General features: G+C 42.5%; 1 protein-coding gene across 1 annotated transcript in view; it reads right to left on the bottom strand.

The window, feature by feature from the left end:
* Window positions 1–21,055, bottom strand: part of LOC311142929 (transmembrane protein 164-like) — a 46,353-nt gene that overhangs the window by 15,982 nt on the left and 9,316 nt on the right. The window contains exons 2-3 of the mRNA XM_084178682.1: window positions 10,143–10,192; window positions 8,893–8,959 (exon numbers count right to left, since the gene is read on the bottom strand). Coding sequence (XP_084034808.1) covers window positions 8,893–8,959; window positions 10,143–10,192 — 117 coding nt within the window. The remainder of the gene's footprint in view (window positions 1–8,892; window positions 8,960–10,142; window positions 10,193–21,055) is intronic.

Genomic DNA, 21,055 nt, shown 5'->3' with positions numbered 1-21,055 from the left:
GTCACCAGCAAAGCACCCCCACACCGTCACACCTCCTCCTCCATGCTTCACGATGGGAACCACATGTGGAGATCATCTGTTCACTTTTTTGTCATTTAGCAGACGCTCTTATCCAGAGCAACTTACAGGAGCAATTAGGGTTAAGTGCCTTGCTTAAGGGCACATCGACAGATTTTTCACCTAGTCGGCTCGGGGATTAGAACCAGCGACCTTTCGGCTACTGGCACAACGCTCTTACCCACTAAGCTACCTGCCGCCCACCTACCCTGAGTCTCACAAAGACACGGCAGTTGGAACCAAAAATCTCAAATTTGGACTCATCAGACCAAAGGCCAGATTTCCACCAGTTTAATGTCCATTGCTCATGTTTCTTGGCCCAAGCAAGTCTCTTCTTATTATTGGTGTCCTTCAGTAGTCGTTTCTTTGCAGCAATTCGACCATGAAGGCCTGATTCACGCAGTCTCCTCTGAACAGTTGATGTTGAGATGTGTCTGTTTCTTGAACTCTGAAGCGTTTATTTGGGCTGCAATATCTGAGGCTGGTAACTCCAATGAACGTATCCTCTGCAGCAGAGGTAACTCTGGGTCTTCCTTTCCTGTGGCGGTCCTCATGAGAGCCAGTTTCATCATAGCGCTTGATGGTTTTTGCGACTGCACTTAAAGAAACTTTCAAATGTTCTTGAAATTTTCCGGATTGACTGACCTTCATGTCTTAAAGTAATGATGGACTGCCGGTTCTCTTTGCATATTTGAACTGTTCTTGCCATAATATGGACTTTTATCAAATAGGGCTATCTTCTGTATACCATCCCTACCTTGTCACAACACAACTGATTGGCTCAAACGCATTATGAAGGAAAGAAATTCCACAAATTAACTTTTAATAAGGCACACCTGTTAATTGAATTGCATTCCAGGTGACTACGTCATGAAGCTGGTTGAGAGAATGCCAAGTGTGTGCAAAGCGGTCATCAAGGCAAAGGGTGGCTACTTTGAAGAATCTCAAATATAAAATATATTTTGATTTGTTTAACACTTTTTTGGTTACTACATGATTCCATATGTGTTATTTCATAGTTTTAAATGTCTTCACTATTATTCTACAATGTAGAAAATAGTAAAAATAAAAGAAAACCCTTGAATGAGTAGGTGTGTCCAAACTTGACTGGTACTGTACATACACATCAGTATTTCAGCCATATGATCTCTGGTGAGTGTGTGTGTGACCGTTTAGAACTTCGAAAGCATAGATCGGTGTTAAAGATAAAACTTTGATTACACAGCGTCAGCGTACCGTGCATTGGGAAAGTATTCAGACCCCTTGACTTGTTCCACTTTGTTACGTTACAGCCTTATTCTAAAATGTATTCGTTGTTTTAAATCATCAATCTACACACAATACCCCATAATGAAAAAGCAAAAAAAACAGGTTTTTAGAAATGTTTGCACATTTATTTAAAAAACGGAAATATCAAATGTAAATAATATTAAGACCCTTTACTCCGTACTTTGATGAAGCACCTTTGGCAGCGATTACAGCCTCGAGTCTTCTTGGGTATGATGCTACAAGCTTGGCACACCTGTATTTGGGGAGTTTTTCCCCATTCTTCTTTGCAGACCCTCTCAAACTCTGTCAGGTTGGATGGGGAGCGTTGCTGCACATCTACTTTCAGGTCTCTCCAGAGATGTTCGATCGGGTTCAAGTCCAGGCTCTGGTTGGGCCACCAAAGGACATTGAGACTTTTCCCGAAGCCATTCCTGCGTTGTCTTGGCTGTGTGCTTAGGGTCGTTGTCCTGTTGGAAGGCGAACCGTCGCCCCAGTCAGACGTCCTGAGCGCTCTGGAGCAGGTTTTCATCAAGGATCTCTCTGTACTCTGCTCTGTTCATCTTTCCCTCGATCCTGACTAGTCTCCCAGTCCCTGCCGCTGAAAGATATCCCCACAGCATGATGCTGCCACCACCATGCTTCACCGTAGGGATGGTGCCAGGGTTTTTCCAGAAGTGACGCTTGGTATTCAGACCAAAGAGTTCAATCTTGGTTTCATCAGACCAGATAATATTGTTTCTCATGGTCTGAGAGTCTTTAGGTGCCTTTTGGCAAACTCTAAGAGGGATGTCATGTGCCTTTTACTGAGGAGTGGCTTCCGTCTGGCCACTCTACCATAAAGGCCTGATTGGTGGAGTAATGCAGAGATGGCTGTCCTTCTGGAAGGTTCTCCCATCTCCACAGAGGAACTATGGAGCTCTGTCACAGTGGCCATTAGGTTCTTGGTCACCTACCTGACCAAGGCCCTTCTCCCCCGATTGCTCAGTTTGGCCGGGCAGCCAGCTCTAAGAAGTCTTGGTGGTTCCAAACTTCTTCCATTTAAGAATGATAGAGGCCACGGTGTTCTTGGGGACCTTCAATGCTGCAGAAATGTTTTGGTACCCTTCCCCAGTCTGTGCCTCGACACAATCCTGTCATGTAGCTCTACGGACAATTCCTTCGACCTCATTGCTTGATTTTTGCTCTGACATGCAATGTCAACTGTGGGTCCTTATATAGACAGGTGTGTGCTTTTCCAAATCATGTCCAATCAATTGAATTTACCACAGGTGGACTACAATCAAGTTGTAGAAACATCAAGGATGATCAATGGAAACAGAATGCACCTGAGCTCAATTTCAAGTCTCATAGCAAAGGGTCTGAATACTTACGTAAATAAGGTATTTCTGTTTTTTATTTGTAATACATTTGCTAACATTTCTAAAAACCTGTTTTTGCTTTGTCATTATGGGGTATTGTGTGTAGATTGATGAGGGGGAAAAAACAATTTCATCAATTTTAGAATAAGTCTGTAACGTAACAAAGGTAAAGGGGCTGAATACTTTCCGAATGCACGGTATATCCTTATGGGACACAATGACTGATGACACAAAAAAAAAACACAAAACTTCTAAATATGATGAGTGAGTGAGTGAGTGAGAGCATGCCCTATATAGTCCATGGGGAGGAGAGACACAGTGGGTGTTTCTCAATATGCATACTACCGTGCTCCACACTCATGCTCCGAGTGCATTCTCCGAGGACGTTCTCTTGAGTACGTTCTTTGAGGACGAGAGTGTGGAAAACGCAAAAAATATTACATTTGAGAAGCATGCGCACTCCCCCTACTGTATTCACTGAACCTTCTTCCAGCCAGGACAATGGTAATAGAGATAACCACAAAGCAAAAGTTTTGATTCAAAATGTTCAGCTAGCTACAGTGAGGGAAAAAGTATTTGATCCCCTGCTGATTTTGTACGTTTGCCCACTGACAAAGACATGATCAGTCTATACTTTTAATGGTAGGTTTATTTGAACAGTGAGAGACAGAATAACAACAAAAAAATCCAGAAAAACACATGTCAAAAATGTTATACATTGATTTGCATTTAAACCATTAAAATTATAGACTGATCATTTCTTTGTCAGTGGGCAAACGTACAAAATCAGCAGGGGATCAAATACTTTTTTCCCTCACTGTATATGTGAATTGTAATAATCTAGCTAGCCAGCTAGTTAAACAGGGAAAAATGACCTAAAACTAAATGTTATGCAAGGTAGATGTTCATTCTTTGTGGGTAGCTAGCTAGCTAACAATTCTTCGTGGCCATCTGGCTAGCTAACAGTAGTAGTTAGCCCTATTGACTTACTATGAGCTTGTGATCTATGTACACTACAATGGGTATTGTAGGCAGGTAAACATGCCAAAATTAACAGAACATATATTTATTAACGTATCAAGATTAAATATTGTAGTCAGGTAAAATATGACACGTGAATAGGCAACATTTCATTCTGAAGTCAGAGTGTATTTTCTCTCGCTTCAGCTCAAATAATGGCCGCCATTAAGAAATTGTGCATAATATTTGACATGATTGTGTCATATTTCTGCATACTTTCCATTGAAGTTTGCAGCGATGCACGCTTCAAAATATGTACAACGGAGTACACATTTGTGAAGAGCCCTCCGTGCTCTGTTTCGCACGGTGGTATGCATTTTGAGAAACACCCAGTGTGTACCTCACCAAAACAGGACACGAACCAAGCAACTGAAAAATGAATCTGAGACCCTTTCATAACCACCTGATCAGTTGGTATACAAAATCAATAGCATCCTGTACAAGTTCACTTCCAATCACATCATCAGACCTACAGGAAGTGATCACAACACCTCTAAAAACAAATGGGAACAATACAGATGAGACAAAAGAATCCTTGCATACAGTGTTGTCAGAGCCTGTTCGGGTGCTTGGCCAGCCTACACCATTGAATTTAGTCTTGTGCAAGAGAATCCGAAGCCCTTTTGAGTCGTCATTAGATGCAAATTAATTACTTAAAAATCATACAATGTGATTTTCTGGATTTTTGTTTTAGATTCCGTCTCTCACAGTTGAAGTGTACCTATAATAAAAATTACAGACCTCTACATGCTTTGTAAGTAGGAAAACCTGAAAAATCGGCAGTGTATCAAATACTTGTTCTCCCCACTGTATACACACACAGTACAAAAATATAAATGCAACATGCAACAATTTCAAAGATTATACTGAGTTACAGTTCATAAGGAAATCAGTCAATTGTAATAAATAAATTAGGCCCTAATCTATGGATTTCACATGACTGGTAATACAGATATGCATCTGTTGGTCACAGACACCATTAAAAAAAAATGGGCCTCAGGATCTCTTCACGGTATCTCTGTGCATTCAAATTGCCATCGATAAAATGCAATTGTGTTCGTTGTCCGTAGCTTATGCCTGCCCATACCATAACCCCACCGCCACCATGGGGCACTCTGTTCACAACATTGACATCAGCAAACCGCTCGCCCACACGACGCCATACACGTGGTCTGCGGTTGTGAGGCCGGTTGGATGTACTGCTAAATTCTTTAAAACGACGTTGGAGGCGGCTTACGGTACATAAATTAACATTAAATTATCTGGCAACAGCTCCGGTGGACATTCCTGCAGTCACCATGCCAATTGCACACTCCCTCAAAACTTGAGACATCTGTGGCATTGTGTTGTGTGAAAAAACTGCACATTTTTTTATTGTCCCCAGCTCAAGGTATACCTGTGTAATGATCATGCTGTTTAATCAGCTTCTTGATATGCCACACCTGTCAGGTGGATGGGTTATCTTGGCAAAGGAGAAAAGCTAATTAACAGGGATGTATATTATAATAATATATAATATGCCATTTAGCAGACGCTTTTATCCAAAGTGACTTACAGTGTAAACAAATTTGTGCACAAAATTTAAGAGAAATACGTTTTTTTTTGTGTATGGAACATTTCGGGTATCTTTTATTTCAGCCCATGACACATGGGACCAACACTTTACATGTTGTGTTTATATTTTTGTTCAGTGTAATATGCATCATGAAATATGATCTATGAAACTATGAAGGAGTGAAAGTCAAATCAAATCAAATTTTATTGGTCACATGCGCCGAATACAACAGGTGCAGACATTGCAGTGAAATGCTTACTTACAGCCCTTAACCAACAGTGCATTTATTTTAAACAAAAAAAGTAAGAATAAAACAACAACAACAAAAAAGTGTTGAGAAAAAAAGAGCAGAAGTAAAATAAAGTGACAGTAGGGAGGCTATATATACAGTAAAATAAAGTGACAGTAGGGAGGCTATATATACAGGGGGGTACCGTTGCAGAGTCAATGTGCGGGGGCACCGGCTAGTTGAGGTAGTTGAGGTAATATGTACATGTGGGTAGAGTTAAAGTGACTATGCATAAATACTTAACAGAGTAGCAGCAGCGTAAAAAGGATGGGGTGGGGGGGCAGTGCAAATAGTCCGGGTAGCCATGATTAGCTGTTCAGGAGTCTTATGGCTTGGGGGTAGAAGCTGTTGAGAAGTCTTTTGGACCTAGACTTGGCACTCCGGTACCGCTTGCCGTGCGGTAGCAGAGAGAACAGTCTATGACTAGGGTGGCTGGAGTCTTTGACAATTTTGAGGGCCTTCCTCTGACACCGCCTGGTATAGAGGTCCTGGATGGCAGGGAGCTTTGCCCCAGTGATGTACTGGGCCGTACGCACTACCCTCTGTAGTGCCTTGCGGTCAGAGGCCAAGCAGTTGCCATACCAGGCGGTGATGCAACCAGTCAGGATGCTCTCGATGGTGCAGCTGTAGAATTTTTTGAGGATCTGAGGACCCATGCCAAATCTTTTTAGTCTCCTGAGGGGGAATAGGCTTTGTCGTGCCCTCTTCACGACTGTCTTGGTGTGTTTGGACCATGATAGTTCGTTGGTGATGTGGACACCAAGGAACTTGAAGCTCTCAACCTGTTCCACTACAGCCCCGTCGATGAGAATGGGGGCGTGCTCAGTCCTCTTTTTTTTCCTGTAGTCCACAATCATCTCCTTTGTCTTGGTCACGTTGAGGGAGAGGTTGTTGTCCTGGCACCACACGGCCAGATCTCTGACCTCCTCCCTATAGGCTGTCTCATCGTTGTCGGTGATCAGGCCTACCACTGTTGTGTCGTCGGCAAACTTAATGATGGTGTTGGAGTCGTGCCTGGCCATGCAGTCATGGGTGAACAGAGAGTACAGGAGGGGACTGAGCACGCACCCCTGAGGGGCCCCCGTGTTGAGGATCAGTGTGGCAGATGTGTTGTTACCTACCCTTACCACCTGGGGGCGGCCCGTCAGGAAGTCCAGGATCCAGTTGCAGAGGGAGGTGTTTAGTCCCAGGATCCTTAGCTTAGTGATGAGCTTAGAGGGCACTATGGTGTTGAATGCTGAGCTGTAGTCAATGAATAGCATTCTCACGTAGGTGTTCCTCTTGTCCAGGTGGGAAAGGGCAGTGTGGAGTGCGATAGAGATTGCATCATCTGTGGATCTGTTGGGGCGGTATGCAAATTGGAGTGGGTCTAGGGTTTCTGGGATTATGCTGTTGATGTGAGCCATGACCAGTCTTTCAAAGCACTTCATGGCTACAGACGTCAGTGCTACGGGTCGGTAGTCATTTAGGCAGGTTATCTTAGAGTTCTTGGGCACGGGGACTATGGTGGTCTGCTTGAAACATGTTGGTATTACAGACTCAGTCAGGGACATGTTGAAAATGTCAGTGAAGACACTTGCCAGTTGGTCAGCACATGCTCGGAGTACACGTCCTGGTAATCCGTCTGGCCCTGCGGCCTTGTGAATGTTGACCTGCTTAAAAGTCTTACTCACATCGGCTACGGAGAGCGTGATCACATAGTCGTCCGGAACAGCTGGTGCTCTCATGCATGCTTCAGTGTTGCTTGCCTCGAAGCGAGCATAGAAGTGGTTTAGCTCGTCTGGTAGGCTTGTGTCACTGGGCAGCTCGCGGCTGTGCTTCCCTTTGTAGTCTGTAATAGTTTTCAAGCCCTGCCACATCCGACGAGCGTCAGAGCCAGTGTAGTATGATTCAATCTTAGACCTGTATTGACTCTTTGCCTGTTTGATGGTTCGTCGGAGGTCATAGCGGGATTTCTTATAAGCGTCCGGGTTAGAGTCCCGTTCCTTGAAAGCGGCAGCTCTACCCTTTAGCTCAGTGCGGATGTTTCCTGTAATCCATGGCTTCTGGTTGGGGTATGTACGTACGGTCACTGTGGGGACGACATCATCGATGCACTTATTGATGAAGCCAGTGACTGATGTGGTGTACTCCTCAATGCTGTCTGAAGAATCCCGGAACATGTTCCAGTCTGTGCTAGCAAAACAGTCCTGTAGCTTAGCATCTGCGTCATCTGACCACTTTTTTATTAACCGAATCACTGGTGCTTCCTGCTTCAGTTTTTGCTTATAAGCAGGAATCAGGAGGATAGAGTTATGGTCAGATTTGCCAAATGGAGGGCGAGGGAGAGCTTTGTATGCGTCTCTGTGTGTGGAGTAAAGGTGGTCTAGAGTTTTTTTCCCTCTGGTTGCACATTTAACATGCTGGTAGAAATTAGGTAGAACGGATTTAAGTTTCCCTGCATTAAAGTCCCCGGCTACTAGGAGCGCTGCATCTGGATGAGCGTTTTCCTGTTGATTAATGGCCTTGTACAACTCATTCAGTGCAATCTTAATGCCAGCATTGGTTTGTGGTGGTAAATAGACAGCTATGAAAAATATAGATGAAAACTCTCTTGGTAAATAGTGTGGTCTACAGCTTATCATAAGATACTCTACCTCAGACGAGCAAAACCTCGAGACTTCCTTGGTATTTGATTTTGTGCACCAGCTGTTGTTTACAAATATACAGAGACCGCCACCCCTTGTCTTACCAGAGTCTGCAGTTCTGTCCTGTCGATGTAGCGTATAGCCTGCTAGCTGAATGTTATCATTGTTGTCGTTCAGCCACGACTCCGTGAAACATAAGATATTACAGTTTTTAATGTCCCGTTGGTAGGATAACCGTAATCTTAAATCGTCAATTTTATTCTCAAAAGATTGAACGTTGGCTAATAGGATTGATGGGAGAGGCAGTTTACTCGCTCGCCGTCGGATCCTTACGAGGCACCCGGATCTGCGTCCGCGATATCTCCGTCTCTTCCTCACGCGAATGACGGGGATCTGGGCCTTGTCGGGTGTCTGTATGATATCCTTCGCGAACGCCTCGTTGAAGAAAAAATATTCGTCCAATGCGAGGTGAGTAATCGCTGTCCTGATATCCAGAAGCTCTCTTTGGTTATAAGAGACGATGGCAGAAACATTATGTACAAAATAAATTACAAATAACGCGGAAAAACACACATAATAGTACAATTGGTTAGAGGGCTGTAAAACGGCAGCCATCTTCTTCCGGCGCGTTTGTGGAGCGCAATGTGTCTAACTGTGAGTGACTGCAAAGCACGCTATTACAGTGAATTTAACTGATGCTAGATGATGGTTACCTACCAGTCGAGTGTTGACCACAGGGAAGATGAGGGCCAGTAAAGCACCGTTCAGCATATGGACCTGAAGCCTGCAGACAGAAAAGGCACAGATCACAAAATGTTTTGCATGTCAGCAATCAAGTTTTCAAGATAACGTTCAAAATACAGAAATACAGCCGGTATGATGCAAAAAGCAGCTTCATATATTATGCTAAATGCATCATACTGGCTGCATTTCTGTATTTTAAAAGTTATATTTAGAAAACTTGATTGCTGACATGCAAAACATTTTGGGACTATATCAACAATGGACTAATGAAACAAATACCAAAATATAGTTTTTGGGTGGAGTTTTCCTTTAACTCCATAATACCTCAAACCAAATAAGAGTTTGTTTAAGATTGGTGCATTTGGCTTGCAGCCAAACCATATGATACCATCTGCACCTGTCACTGTGCTAAGCTATAGAAACGTGCTACACTTGGGACTGGCGGTTTATGTGATTACTGACCGTCTTCAGCACGACATCTGTGACGTGCCGTATTCCTGAAGCTTGTGTGTTACGTCACATTCCCTTTCCTCAGGGAACTGCGATTAGCCTACATATTCTTAGTCATTTTGTTTCTATGCAGACTCGTTCAGCTACATTTCAATTATCTTCTGACTGCATGGCAGAAGGACAAGGCTGGGCCCTGATTGAAACAGGGAGGGTTGTGGAGGTCACCATGGCTGGTAAGGCCGAGGTTCCTTCTCAGGACATTTTATCATCACAGCCGAGGTGTGTAATGTTGCAAATAAGTGTTTTATTTTGGACAGTAATTTAAAAACATAAGTGCACTGTCATTATTTCAGCTCATGTTGAAAAAAAAGCTGGCATCATAGGAATCTCATGTTACAGTGTTTTGGCTTCCCCCTGTATGTTAGCTAGGCTAGGGGATAGGGTTCAGGTTAAGGGAAGAGTTAGCTAACATGCTAAGTAGTTGCAAAGTAGCTAAAAAGTAGCAAATAGTTTAAGAGTTGCTAATTACCTAAAATGCTAAAGTTGTCCATGATGAGAATCGAACACCAACCTTTGGGTCGCTAGACGTTCACGTTATACACCCAACCATCCTGAAGTAACCTTCTGTCTTATGTAACCATACCAAACGTAACATATCATACTAATTTGAGTGTCTCGGATTTACTTTTACTATGTTACGTCTAGTCTATGAGACTGTTAAGGTGGGGTTGGGATTTCATGACAGTATGAGTGTGTAGAATGGAGGTACTCACCTAAAGATGACCATGGCTGTTTTACATGGCGGACAGGCCAGCAGGAAGATCTGTGGAAAAAGATGAAAGAACAAAATAACACTCATCAACAATGTTTTACTGATCTTGTGTTAAACTCCAAGCCTTGTCCTATACATGTTGCTGTAGAGCAGAGTTACCCAATGGGGGGGGGGGGGGGGCAGGACCCTGCTGTAAAGCATACTGGATATGCTGTGGTGCTACATGAGTTATAAAAGATGCTTCAAAAAAGGTCATAGAATGTGCATAGAATGATTTCAGTGACACCCACAGGGTGTATGTATGTATATAAATGAATAAATAAATAAAATATACACTACCGTTCAAAAGTTTGGGGTCACTTAGAAATGTCCTTGTTTTTGAAAGAAAAGCAATTTTTTTTGTCCATTAAAATAACATCAAATTGATCAGAAATACAGTGTAGACATTGTTAATGTTGTAAATGGCTATTGTAGCTGGAAACAGCTGATTTTTAATGGAATATCTACATAGGCGTACAGAGGCCCATTATCAGCAACCATCAGTCCTGTGTTGAAATGGCACGTTGTGTTTGCTAATCCAAGTTTATCATTTTAAAAAGGCTAATTGATCATTAGAAAACCCTTTTGCAATTATGTTAGCACAGCTTAAAACTGTTGTGCTGATTAAAGAAGCAATACAACTGGCCTTCTTGAGACTAGTTGAGTATCTGGAGCATCAGCAATTGTGGGTTCGATTACAGGCTCAAAATGGCCAGAAACAAATAACTTTCTTCTGAAACTCATCAATCTATTCTTGTTCTGAGAAATGAAGGCTTTTCTATGCGAGGAATTGCCAAGAAACTGAAGATCTCGTACAACGCTGTGTACTACTCCCTTCACAGAACAGCGCAAACTGACTCTAACCAGAATAGAAAGAGGAGTAGGAGGCCCAGTGCACAACTGAGCAAGAGGACAAATACATTAGAGTGTCTAGTTTGAGAAACAGGTCCTCAACTGGCAGCTTCATTAAATAGTACCCGCAAAACACCAGTCTCAACGTCAACAGTGAAGAGGCGACTTCGGGATGCTGACCTTCTAGGCAGAGTTGCAAAGAAAAGGCCATATCTCAGACTGGCCAATAAAAAGAAAAGATTAAGATGGGCAAAAGAACACAGACACTGGACAGAGGAAGATTGGAAAAAAGTGTTATGGACAGACGAATCGAAGTTTGAGGTGTTCGGATCACAAAGAAGAACATTTGTGAGACGCAGACCAAATGAAAAGATGCTGGAGGAGTGCTTCATGCCATCTGTCAAGCATGGTGGAAGCAATGTGATGGTCTGGGGGTGCTTTGGTGGTGGTAAAGTGGGAGATTTGTACAGTGTAAAAGAGATCTTGAAGAAGGAAGGCTATCACTCCATTTTGCAACGCCATGCCATACCCTGTGGACGGCGCTTAATTGGAGCCAATTTCCTCCTACAACAGGACAATGACCCAAAGCACAGCTCCAAACTATGCAAGAACTATTTAGGGAAGAAGCAGTCAGCTGGTATTCTGTCTATAATGGAGTGGCCAGCACAGTCACCGGATCTCAACCCTATTGAGCTGTTGTGGGAGCAGCTTGACCGTATGGTACGTAAGAAGTGCCCATCAAGCCAATCCAACTTGTGGGAGTTGCTTCAGGAAGCATGGGGTGAAATCTCTTCAGATTACCTCAACAAATTGACAACTAGAATCCTAAAAGGTCTGCAAGGCTGTAATTGCTGCAAATGGAGGATTCTTTGACGAAACAAAGTTTGAAGGACACAATTATTATTTCAATTAAAAACCATTATTACTAACCTTGTCAATGACTACATTTCCTATTAATTTTGCTATATTTCCTATTCAAACTCATTTCATGTATGTTTTCATGGAAAACAAGGACATTTCTAAGTGACCCAAAACTTTTGAACGGTAGTGTATGTATATACACACACACACACACACACACACACACACACACACACACACACACACACACACACACACACACACACACACACACACACACACATATATATATATATATATATACACACACACACACACACACACACACACACATATATATACATACATACACAGTGTGGAGAACAAGTATTTGATACACTGCCGATTTTGCAGGTTTTCCTACTTACAAAGCATGTAGAGGTCTGTAATTTTTATCATAGGTACACTTCAACTGTGAGAGACAGAATCTAAAACAAAACTCCAGAAAATCACATTGTATGATTTTTAAGTAATTAATTTGCATTTTATTGCATGACATAAGTATTTGATCACCTACCAACCAGTAAGAATTCCGGCTCTCACAGACCTGTTAGTTAGGACATCAGGGATAAAATTGTAGACCTGCACAAGGCTGGGATGGGCTACAGGACAATAGGCAAGCAGCTTGGTGAGAAGGCAATAACTGTTGGCGCAATTATTAGAAAATGGAAGAAGTTCAAGGTGACGGTCAATCACCCTCTGTCTGGGGCTCCATGCAAGATCTCACCTCGTGGGGCATCAATGATTATGAGGAAGGTGAGGGATCAGCCCAGAACTACACGGCAGGACCTGGTCAATGACCTGAAGAGAGCTGGGACCACAGTCTCAAAGAAAACCATTAGTAACACACTACGCCGTCATGGATTAAAATCCTGCAGCGCACGCAAGGTCCCCCTGCTCAAGCCAGCGCATGTCCAGGCCCGTCTGAAGTTTGCCAATGACCATCTGGATGATCCAGAGGAGGAATGGGAGAAGGTCATGTGGTCTGATGAGACAAAAATAGAGCTTTTTGGTCTAAACTCCACTCGCCGTGTTTGGAGGAAGAAGAATGATGAGTACAACCCCAAGAACACCATCCCAACCGTGAAGCATGGAGGTGGAAACATCATTCTTTGGGGATGCTTTTCTGCAAAGGGGACAGGACGACTGCACCGTATTGAGGGGAGGATGGATGGGGCCATGTATCGCGAGATCTTGGCCAACAACCTCCTTCCTTCAGTAAGAGCATTGAAGATGGGTCGTGGCTGGGTCTTCCAGCATGACAACGACCCGAAACACATAGCCAGGGCAACTAAGGAGTGGCTCCGTAAGAAGCATCTCAAGGTCCTGGAGTGGCCTAGCCAGTCTCCAGACCTGAACCCAATAGAAAATCTTTGGAGGGAGCTGAAAGTCCGTATTGCCCAGCGACAGCCCCGAAACCTGAAGGATCTGGAGAAGGTCTGTATGGAGGAGTGGGCCAAAATCCCTGCTGCAGTGTGTGCAAACCTGGTCAAGACCTACAGGAAACGTATGATCTCTGTAATTGCAAACAAAGGTTTCTGTACCAAATATTAAGTTCTGCTTTTCTGATGTATCAAATACTTATTACTTACAAATCATACAATGTGATTTTCAGGATTTTTGTTTTAGATTCTGTCTCTCACAGTTGAAGTGTACCTATGATAAAAATTACAGAGCTCTACATGCTTTGTAAGTAGGAAAACCTGCAAAATCGGCAGTGCATCAAATACTTGTTCTCCCCACTGTGTGTGTGTGTGTGTGTGTGTGATATATATATATATATATATATATGAGACAGACTGTAATGTATACAAACAGTTTGACCTGAATAATGTAGTGAAAGCACATATTATTTGGTGTTAACAGCATGATTAATGTGTTTGAAGCATATTGAAAGACGGGACATTTGTTGCAAGACTATTGATAATAAAATCTTAACTAATGTGTGTTGAGTGTGTGCACCAAGGGCCTACATATTTTAGTTGGATTTTTGGATCGAACCAACCTGACCTGTGGATGAGCAGGTCAGGCGAGTACACACACTAAATATACAAAAGCATGTGGACACCCCTTCAAATTAGTGGATTTGACCATTTCAGCCACACAACTGTAAGTGCTGTTATTGTGAAGTAGTAGCGTCTAGAAGTAACAACAGCTCAGCCGCGAAGAGGTAGGCCACACAAGCTCACAGAACGGGACCGCCGAGTGCTGAAGCACGTAACAATCTGTCCTCGGTTGCAACACTCACTACCGAGTTCCAAACTGCCTCTGGAAGCAATGTCCGCACAATAACTGTTCGTCAGGAGCTTCATGAAATGGGTTTCCATGGCCGAGCAGCTGCACACAAGCCAAAGATCACCATGCACAATGCCAAGTGTCGGCTGGAGTGGTGTAAAGCTTGCCACCATTGGACTCTGGAGCAGTGGAAACGCGTTTTCTGGAGTGATGAATCACGCTTCACCATCTGGCAGTCCGACGGACTAATCTGGGTTTGGCGGATGCCATGAGAACGCTACCTGCCCCAATGCATAGTGCCAACTGTAAAGTTTGGTGGAGGAGGAATAATGGTCTGGGACTGTTTTTCATGGTTCGGGCTAGGCCCCTTAGTTGCAGTGAAGGGAAATAACGCTACAGCATACAATGATATTCTAGACGATTTTGTACTTCCAACTTTGTGGCAACAGTTTGGGGAAGGCCCTTTCCTGTTTCAGCATGACAATGCCCCCGTGCACAAAGCGAGGTCCATACAGAAATAGTTTGTCGAGATCAGTGTGGAAGAACTTGACTGGCCTGCACAGAGCCCTGACCTCAACCCCATCGAACACCTTTGGGATTAATTGGAACACCAGTTGCGAGCCAGGCCTAATCGCCCAACATCAGTGCCCAACCTCTAATGCTCATGGCTGAATGGAAGCAAGTCCCCGCAGCAATGTTCCAACATCTAGTGGAAAGCCATCCCAGAAGAGTGGAGGCTGTTATAGCAGGAAAGGTGGGACCAACTCCATAGTAATGCCCATGATTTTGGAATGATATATTCAAGGAGCAGGTGTCCACATACTATTGGTCATGTAGTGTATATTGGCTTCCTTCATGTGATGTGTTTGTCACTGATATTGACAGTGCAACTTCCAACTCTAATCTAATTATTACAATGTCAATTAAGTCAGGGAAGTTCTTACATGACTTATCGTCACAAAAGAACGATAACACAGACTTCCAAGCAAAGATACTTATCACCTTTTACATTACGGTAACTCTGCAATAAGATTGTTATTGCACCCACTCAAACATGAGTCATTTAACTTGTAAACCGAGGTAGCTGAGCCCATATAATTATACGTAGAACTGACTTATACAGTGGGGAAAAAAAGTATTTAGTCAGCCACCAATTGTGCAAGTTCTCCCACTTAAAAAGATGAGAGAGGCCTGTAATTTTCATCAAAGGTACACGTCAACTATGACAGACAAATTGAGAGAAAAAAATTCCAGAAAATCACATTGTAGGATTTTTTATGAATTTATTTGCAAATTATGGTGGAAAATAAGTATTTGGTCACCTACAAACAAGCAAGATGTCTGGCTCTCACAGACCTGTAACTTCTTCTTTAAGAGGCTCCTCTGTCCTCCACTCGTTACCTGTATTAATGGCACCTGTTTGAACTTGTTATCAGTATAAAAGACACCTGTCCACAACCTCAAACAGTCACACTCCAAACTCCACTATGGCCAAGACCAAAGAGCTGTCAAAGGACACCAGAAACAAAATTGTAGACCTGCACCAGGCTGGGAAGACTGAATCTGCAATAGGTAAGCAGCTTGGTTTGAAGAAATCAACTGTGGGAGCAATTATTAGGAAATGGAAGACATACAAGACCACTGATAATCTCCCTCGATCTGGGGCTCCACGCAAGATCTCACCCCGTGGGGTCAAAATGATCACAAGAACGGTGAGCAAAAATCCCAGAACCACACGGGGGGACCTAGTGAATGACCTGCAGAGAGCTGGGACCAAAGTAACAAAGTCTACCATCAGTAACACACTACGCCGCCAGGGACTCAAATCCTGCAGTGCCAGACGTGTCCACCTGCTTAAGCCAGTACATGTCCAGGCCCGTCTGAAGTTTGCTAGAGTGCATTTGGATGATCCAGAAGAGGATTGGGAGAATGTCATATGGTCAGATGAAACCAAAATAGAACTTTTTGGTAAAAACTCAACTCGTCGTGTTTGGAGGACAAAGAATGCTGAGTTGCATTCAAAGAACACTATACCTACTGTGAAGCATGGGGGTGGAAACATCATGCTTTGGGGCAGTTTTTCTGCAAAGGGACCAGGACGACTGATCTGTGTAAAGGAAAGAATGAATGGGGCCATGTATCGTGAGATTTTGAGTGAAAACCTCCTTCCATCAGCAAGGGCATTGAAGATGAAACGTGGCTGGGTCTTTCAGCATGACAATGATCCCAAACACACCACCCGGGCAACGAAGGAGTGGCTTCGTAAGAAGCATTTCAAGGTCCTGGAGTGGCCTAGCCAGTCTCCAGATCTCAACCCCATAGAAAATCTTTGGAGGGAGTTGAAAGTCTGTGTTGCCCAGCGACAGCCCCAAAACATCACTGCTCTAGAGGAGATCTGCATGGAGGAATGGGCCAAAATACCAGCAAGTGTGTGAAAACCTTGTGAAGACTTACAGAAAACGTTTGACCTGTGTCATTGCCAACAAAGGGTATATAACAAAGTATTGAGAAACTTTTGTTATTGACCAAATACTTATTTTCCACCATAATTTGCAAATAAATTCATTAAAAATCCTACAATGTGATTTTCTGGAATTTTTTTCTTCTCATTTTGTCTGTCATAGTTGACGTGTACCTATGATGAAAATTACAGGCCTCTGTCATCTTGTTAAGTGGGAGAACTTGCTCAATTGGTGGCTGACTAAATACTTTTTTCCCCCCACTGTACGAGCTCTGTGTCTGAGACCTGCAGTACTGTCCTGTCCTGACTAAATCTATTCATCCCAGGTTGACTGAGGAAGACGAGGATAGGCTATTGAAGGCTAGTCCTACATGGAGAGAAAAGACCCTGCGTAGTGCGTACCCTAGTTTGAGTTTTTATTTTCCTCCAGTGAAAAGAAGTGTGCAGATGAGGACCATCTGTCCTTCCACACATTTCCTGATAGAGCCAGAGAAGGAGCAGGCTAATTACAGCCTGTGGGCTAAAGAGGAGCAGCAGGAGGACCTCTCCCAGCCAGTTTGTCAGCAGGAGTAATGATCCCACATGACGTGAGACACAAAGTTGAACAGGATTTGATTTGGAATGTTAAGTAATGGGATGCCATCAGCAACTCCTTCCACTCTGCTCCATTCTAATGTGTTCTAAGCAGGCTGAGATAACCACAAGAAAAAGAGCATCTATTCACCAGCTCCCATTAGGTCTGGGCGGTATGCCGTATTTTACGATATAGTGGTATTGCCCGGTTTGGGTTTTTACGTTACATTCTAGAACGTTATTTTGAATGATAATACCAGTGATGGTGTAGACCCTAAATCATTATGTTGTTTGTGCAACAGTATCTTCTAAATCAAAGAGGAATACACGAAGCATGAATATGTTCGCTACATGATGTAGCTAAGAGAAAACATTCAATGTAGCCATTGATTATAGGGTCCCCTAGGAAACACTTACCACTTTGGTTCCTACCCTGTCACAAAAACTCCTCCTGGCATTTTCATGCGTTGTCATGTCAAACAACACTGTATTCAAAGTGCACACTATTATATCCTAACTATAGAATTAGAATAATCATTCTATTTCCATGATTCCAACAGTTCACCCAAGTGTTTTGCTCTAAATCGCAAGTCAAATTCCAATTGCAACATTTGGTTAAAAATAAGGCCTAGATTATTTGCCCATATCGTGCAGCCCTATGTGGCAGTGTGGAAATGACCTCAAATGAGTGCAGGAAATGAAGAAATTGATGAAAATGCTGAAAATTGAACAGTATAAAACAAATCAGAATGGAGAAAGACCCATTGAAATCACTTTGAATGTATGTGCTGCCACCCTAGTGTCACGCACTACTCAAAGCAAATTTAGAATTTTTATTATTCTAAAACATAAAATACCAACAAATACCATTTAAATGTTGTAAAATACTGTGATATGATATTTTGGCCATATCGCCCAGCCCAAGCTCCCATGTCTCCATGCAGTAGACCAACACTCTGCATGTATAATGGCTGCAGAATTGATTTTAATTGCTTCACCACAAGAATGAGAATAAAGTGAATACTTAAACCCTTCTAAACTGCAATTAATTGCATAGGCTACTAACCCAAAGCAGATGCCCTCTAAAATATTATTCAATCTCTCAAGCATTTCAAAAACACATCCAGACAAACATTTCCTGTGGCACAATAGTGGCTCCGGGCAGAGAGGTGGGCACTGGGCAGGCAGCTCTGTGGCTGGAGCAGGATGAGTGTGAGAAGCGGCCTATCCTTCCTGAGGGACAGAACTTATTCCTGTCCGACTGTGGAGCGTGGGAGCACCGGGTTCAGGGGGCTAGCTCTGGCCTTGACAGACCAAGATAACCATGAGAATGACACATCTGCCTGAATGACACAATGTCCTCTGAGCATTACAAAACAGAAACACTACTAGCAGTCCAGCACAATACTCACTAATATGAAGTAGGCTTGAATATTTTTACAAATGTTCGATCCCGAGAATAAATCACTTTCTCCTAGGTAACCCGGTATTTCCCGCCAAAACCGGAAGTGTCATTCAAAAGGATATAAATAGGCCTCCGTCTGGATTTGATTAGAGCTTTGATCAAAAATTCAAGCCTGATGCTACCTGAGCCATACATTAAATACATTTTATGAGCCCTACATTAAAAATACATTTAATGAGCCCAAGCCAAAAAAATCCCAAATGATTGGGTGCTTTTGATATACAGTACCAGTGATTAGCACTACAAGTTTAGATACCTGGCTAGACTATCTAAAAATTGTTAGCTGACATGGCTAATTGAGTGACTGTCAGTGTCTGACATAGGAGAAAACCTGCAGAATGTATTCTGGTGTATTCTACTATTCTTACTCTCAATAGTTTCTCACTCAAAAATACCCTCAAATAAAAAGGTGACATTCTGACAAATTAATAACGAAATCACATAGACGCTGTTAGCTAAATGCTAATGACCGAAAACGAACATAAACTAATTGCAAAGACAGGCAAATCCAGTTTATAAAAGTTATACAAGCATAGCTAGTAGTTAACGAATGTCATTTTTGGTGAGTGGGGATATTTACAAGCGAAAGTGAATGAGATAAATTGTGGAAATGAACAATGTTGTGATGCTGCTGTTCCTTCAGAAAAGCAAACATAATTTTGTATATATAGTGAATCTGATGGCAAACATTTAGTAGTAAATTGCATACAAGTGTAAGGTCATCACCTCATGTGCGTCGCACAACATAGACTCACAGATAGATATAGAACGCTATGGACTCACCAGCTCCCACTTTCTCCCATTGTACTATTTACAAACAAACACGTGAGACTGGCACAACCGTTCTGGGAAACTACACGGTAAGCTTCATAATGTAAAATACTGTGACAGGTGAAATGAAGAACGCAAACTGATTTTTCTCCTAACGTATTGCACAAGTTGACCGAATGTAGTAACTTAAAACATTTTTACAAATATTCAAATTTATAGAAATTCTTCAAAGAAATACTTTTGGCAGTATTGAAAAACCATCCTGTGGCTTTTACCAAATACCCTGGTATACCGTATACCGCCCAATCCTAGATTTTGCCATACAAATTGGCGGGTTCTCACTGGTATGGTATCTACAGTAGTGGTGTGTGGGTAAAAACACAGGGGAAGCCAAAAACAAAATGTGATAATTGCTTTGTTTGCTCTATAACCTGTTAGTTCATATGCCTTGCCACCGTGCTATATAGGCCTAAAGGCCGAGACAATAAGAAGACACAGTGGCAGAATAAATTCAACCACACCTTTGTTTCATTACAAAACCAGAGAGCAACATCTGTCCAATGAAGTCCACAAAACATATTGCATGTAACAAACAGTTACAGCATGGTCAAGCAAGGTAATGTGTCAGACATTTTCGGACTACTAATTTAGATTTAGAACCACGGAGAGTTACCGCAAGTCGCAAAGAAAACAGGAGCTGCCTCCACTATTCCAGCACCATTTCAACATCTACTCATCTATGCTAAGTCTAATACAGTGACAACTAAAAGATACCAAAAACGATTTAGTCCAGTAAAGCTAAATATGATGTGGCTATCCATGGTATTGATTTATGTGTGTAGAGTAGTAATGCCATCCTCCTCTTTCATGTTGCCTAAACTGTCTGTACTGTCATACAGTACACACTTCTCGTTTTTGTTGTCCTGGGCTACCTGGCTAAAATGATTGGTCGCTAGCCTTAAACTATAGTTTTGGCAAGTCGGTTAGGACATCTACTTTGTGCATGACACAAGTAATTTTTCCAACAATTGTTTACAGGCAGATTATTTCACTTATAATTCACTGTATCACAATTCCAGTGGGTCAGAAGTTTACATACACTAAGTTGACTGTGCCTTTAAACATATGTTTTCATTACACTGACTGACTAGTATGACAACAATGTCTTACCGCTACAGTGAGGGAAAAAAGTATTTGATCCCCTGCTGATTTTGTACGTTTGCCCACTGACAAAGACATGATCAGTCTATAATTTTAATGGTAGGTTTATTTGAACAGTGAGAGACAGAATAACAACAACAAAATCCAGAAAAACGCATGTCAAAAATGTTATAAATTGATTTGCATTTTAATGAGGGAAATAAGTATTTGACCCCTCTGCAAAACATGACTTAGTACTTGGTGGCAAAACCCTTGTTGGCAATCACAGAGGTCAGACGTTTCTTGTAGTTGGCCACCAGGTTTGCACACATCTCAGGAGGGATTTTGTCCCACTCCTCTTTGCAGATCCAAGTCATTAAGGTTTCGAGCCTGACGTTTGGCAACTCGAACCTTCAGCTCCCTCCACAGATTTTCTATGGCATTAAGGTCTGGAGACTGGCTAGGCCACTCCAGGACC

This window comes from Coregonus lavaretus (assembly GCF_964263955.1).
Source record: "Coregonus lavaretus genome assembly, chromosome: 15".
NCBI classification, from domain to species: domain Eukaryota; kingdom Metazoa; phylum Chordata; class Actinopteri; order Salmoniformes; family Salmonidae; genus Coregonus; species Coregonus lavaretus.
This window is presented reverse-complemented; position numbering and strand designations above follow the sequence as displayed.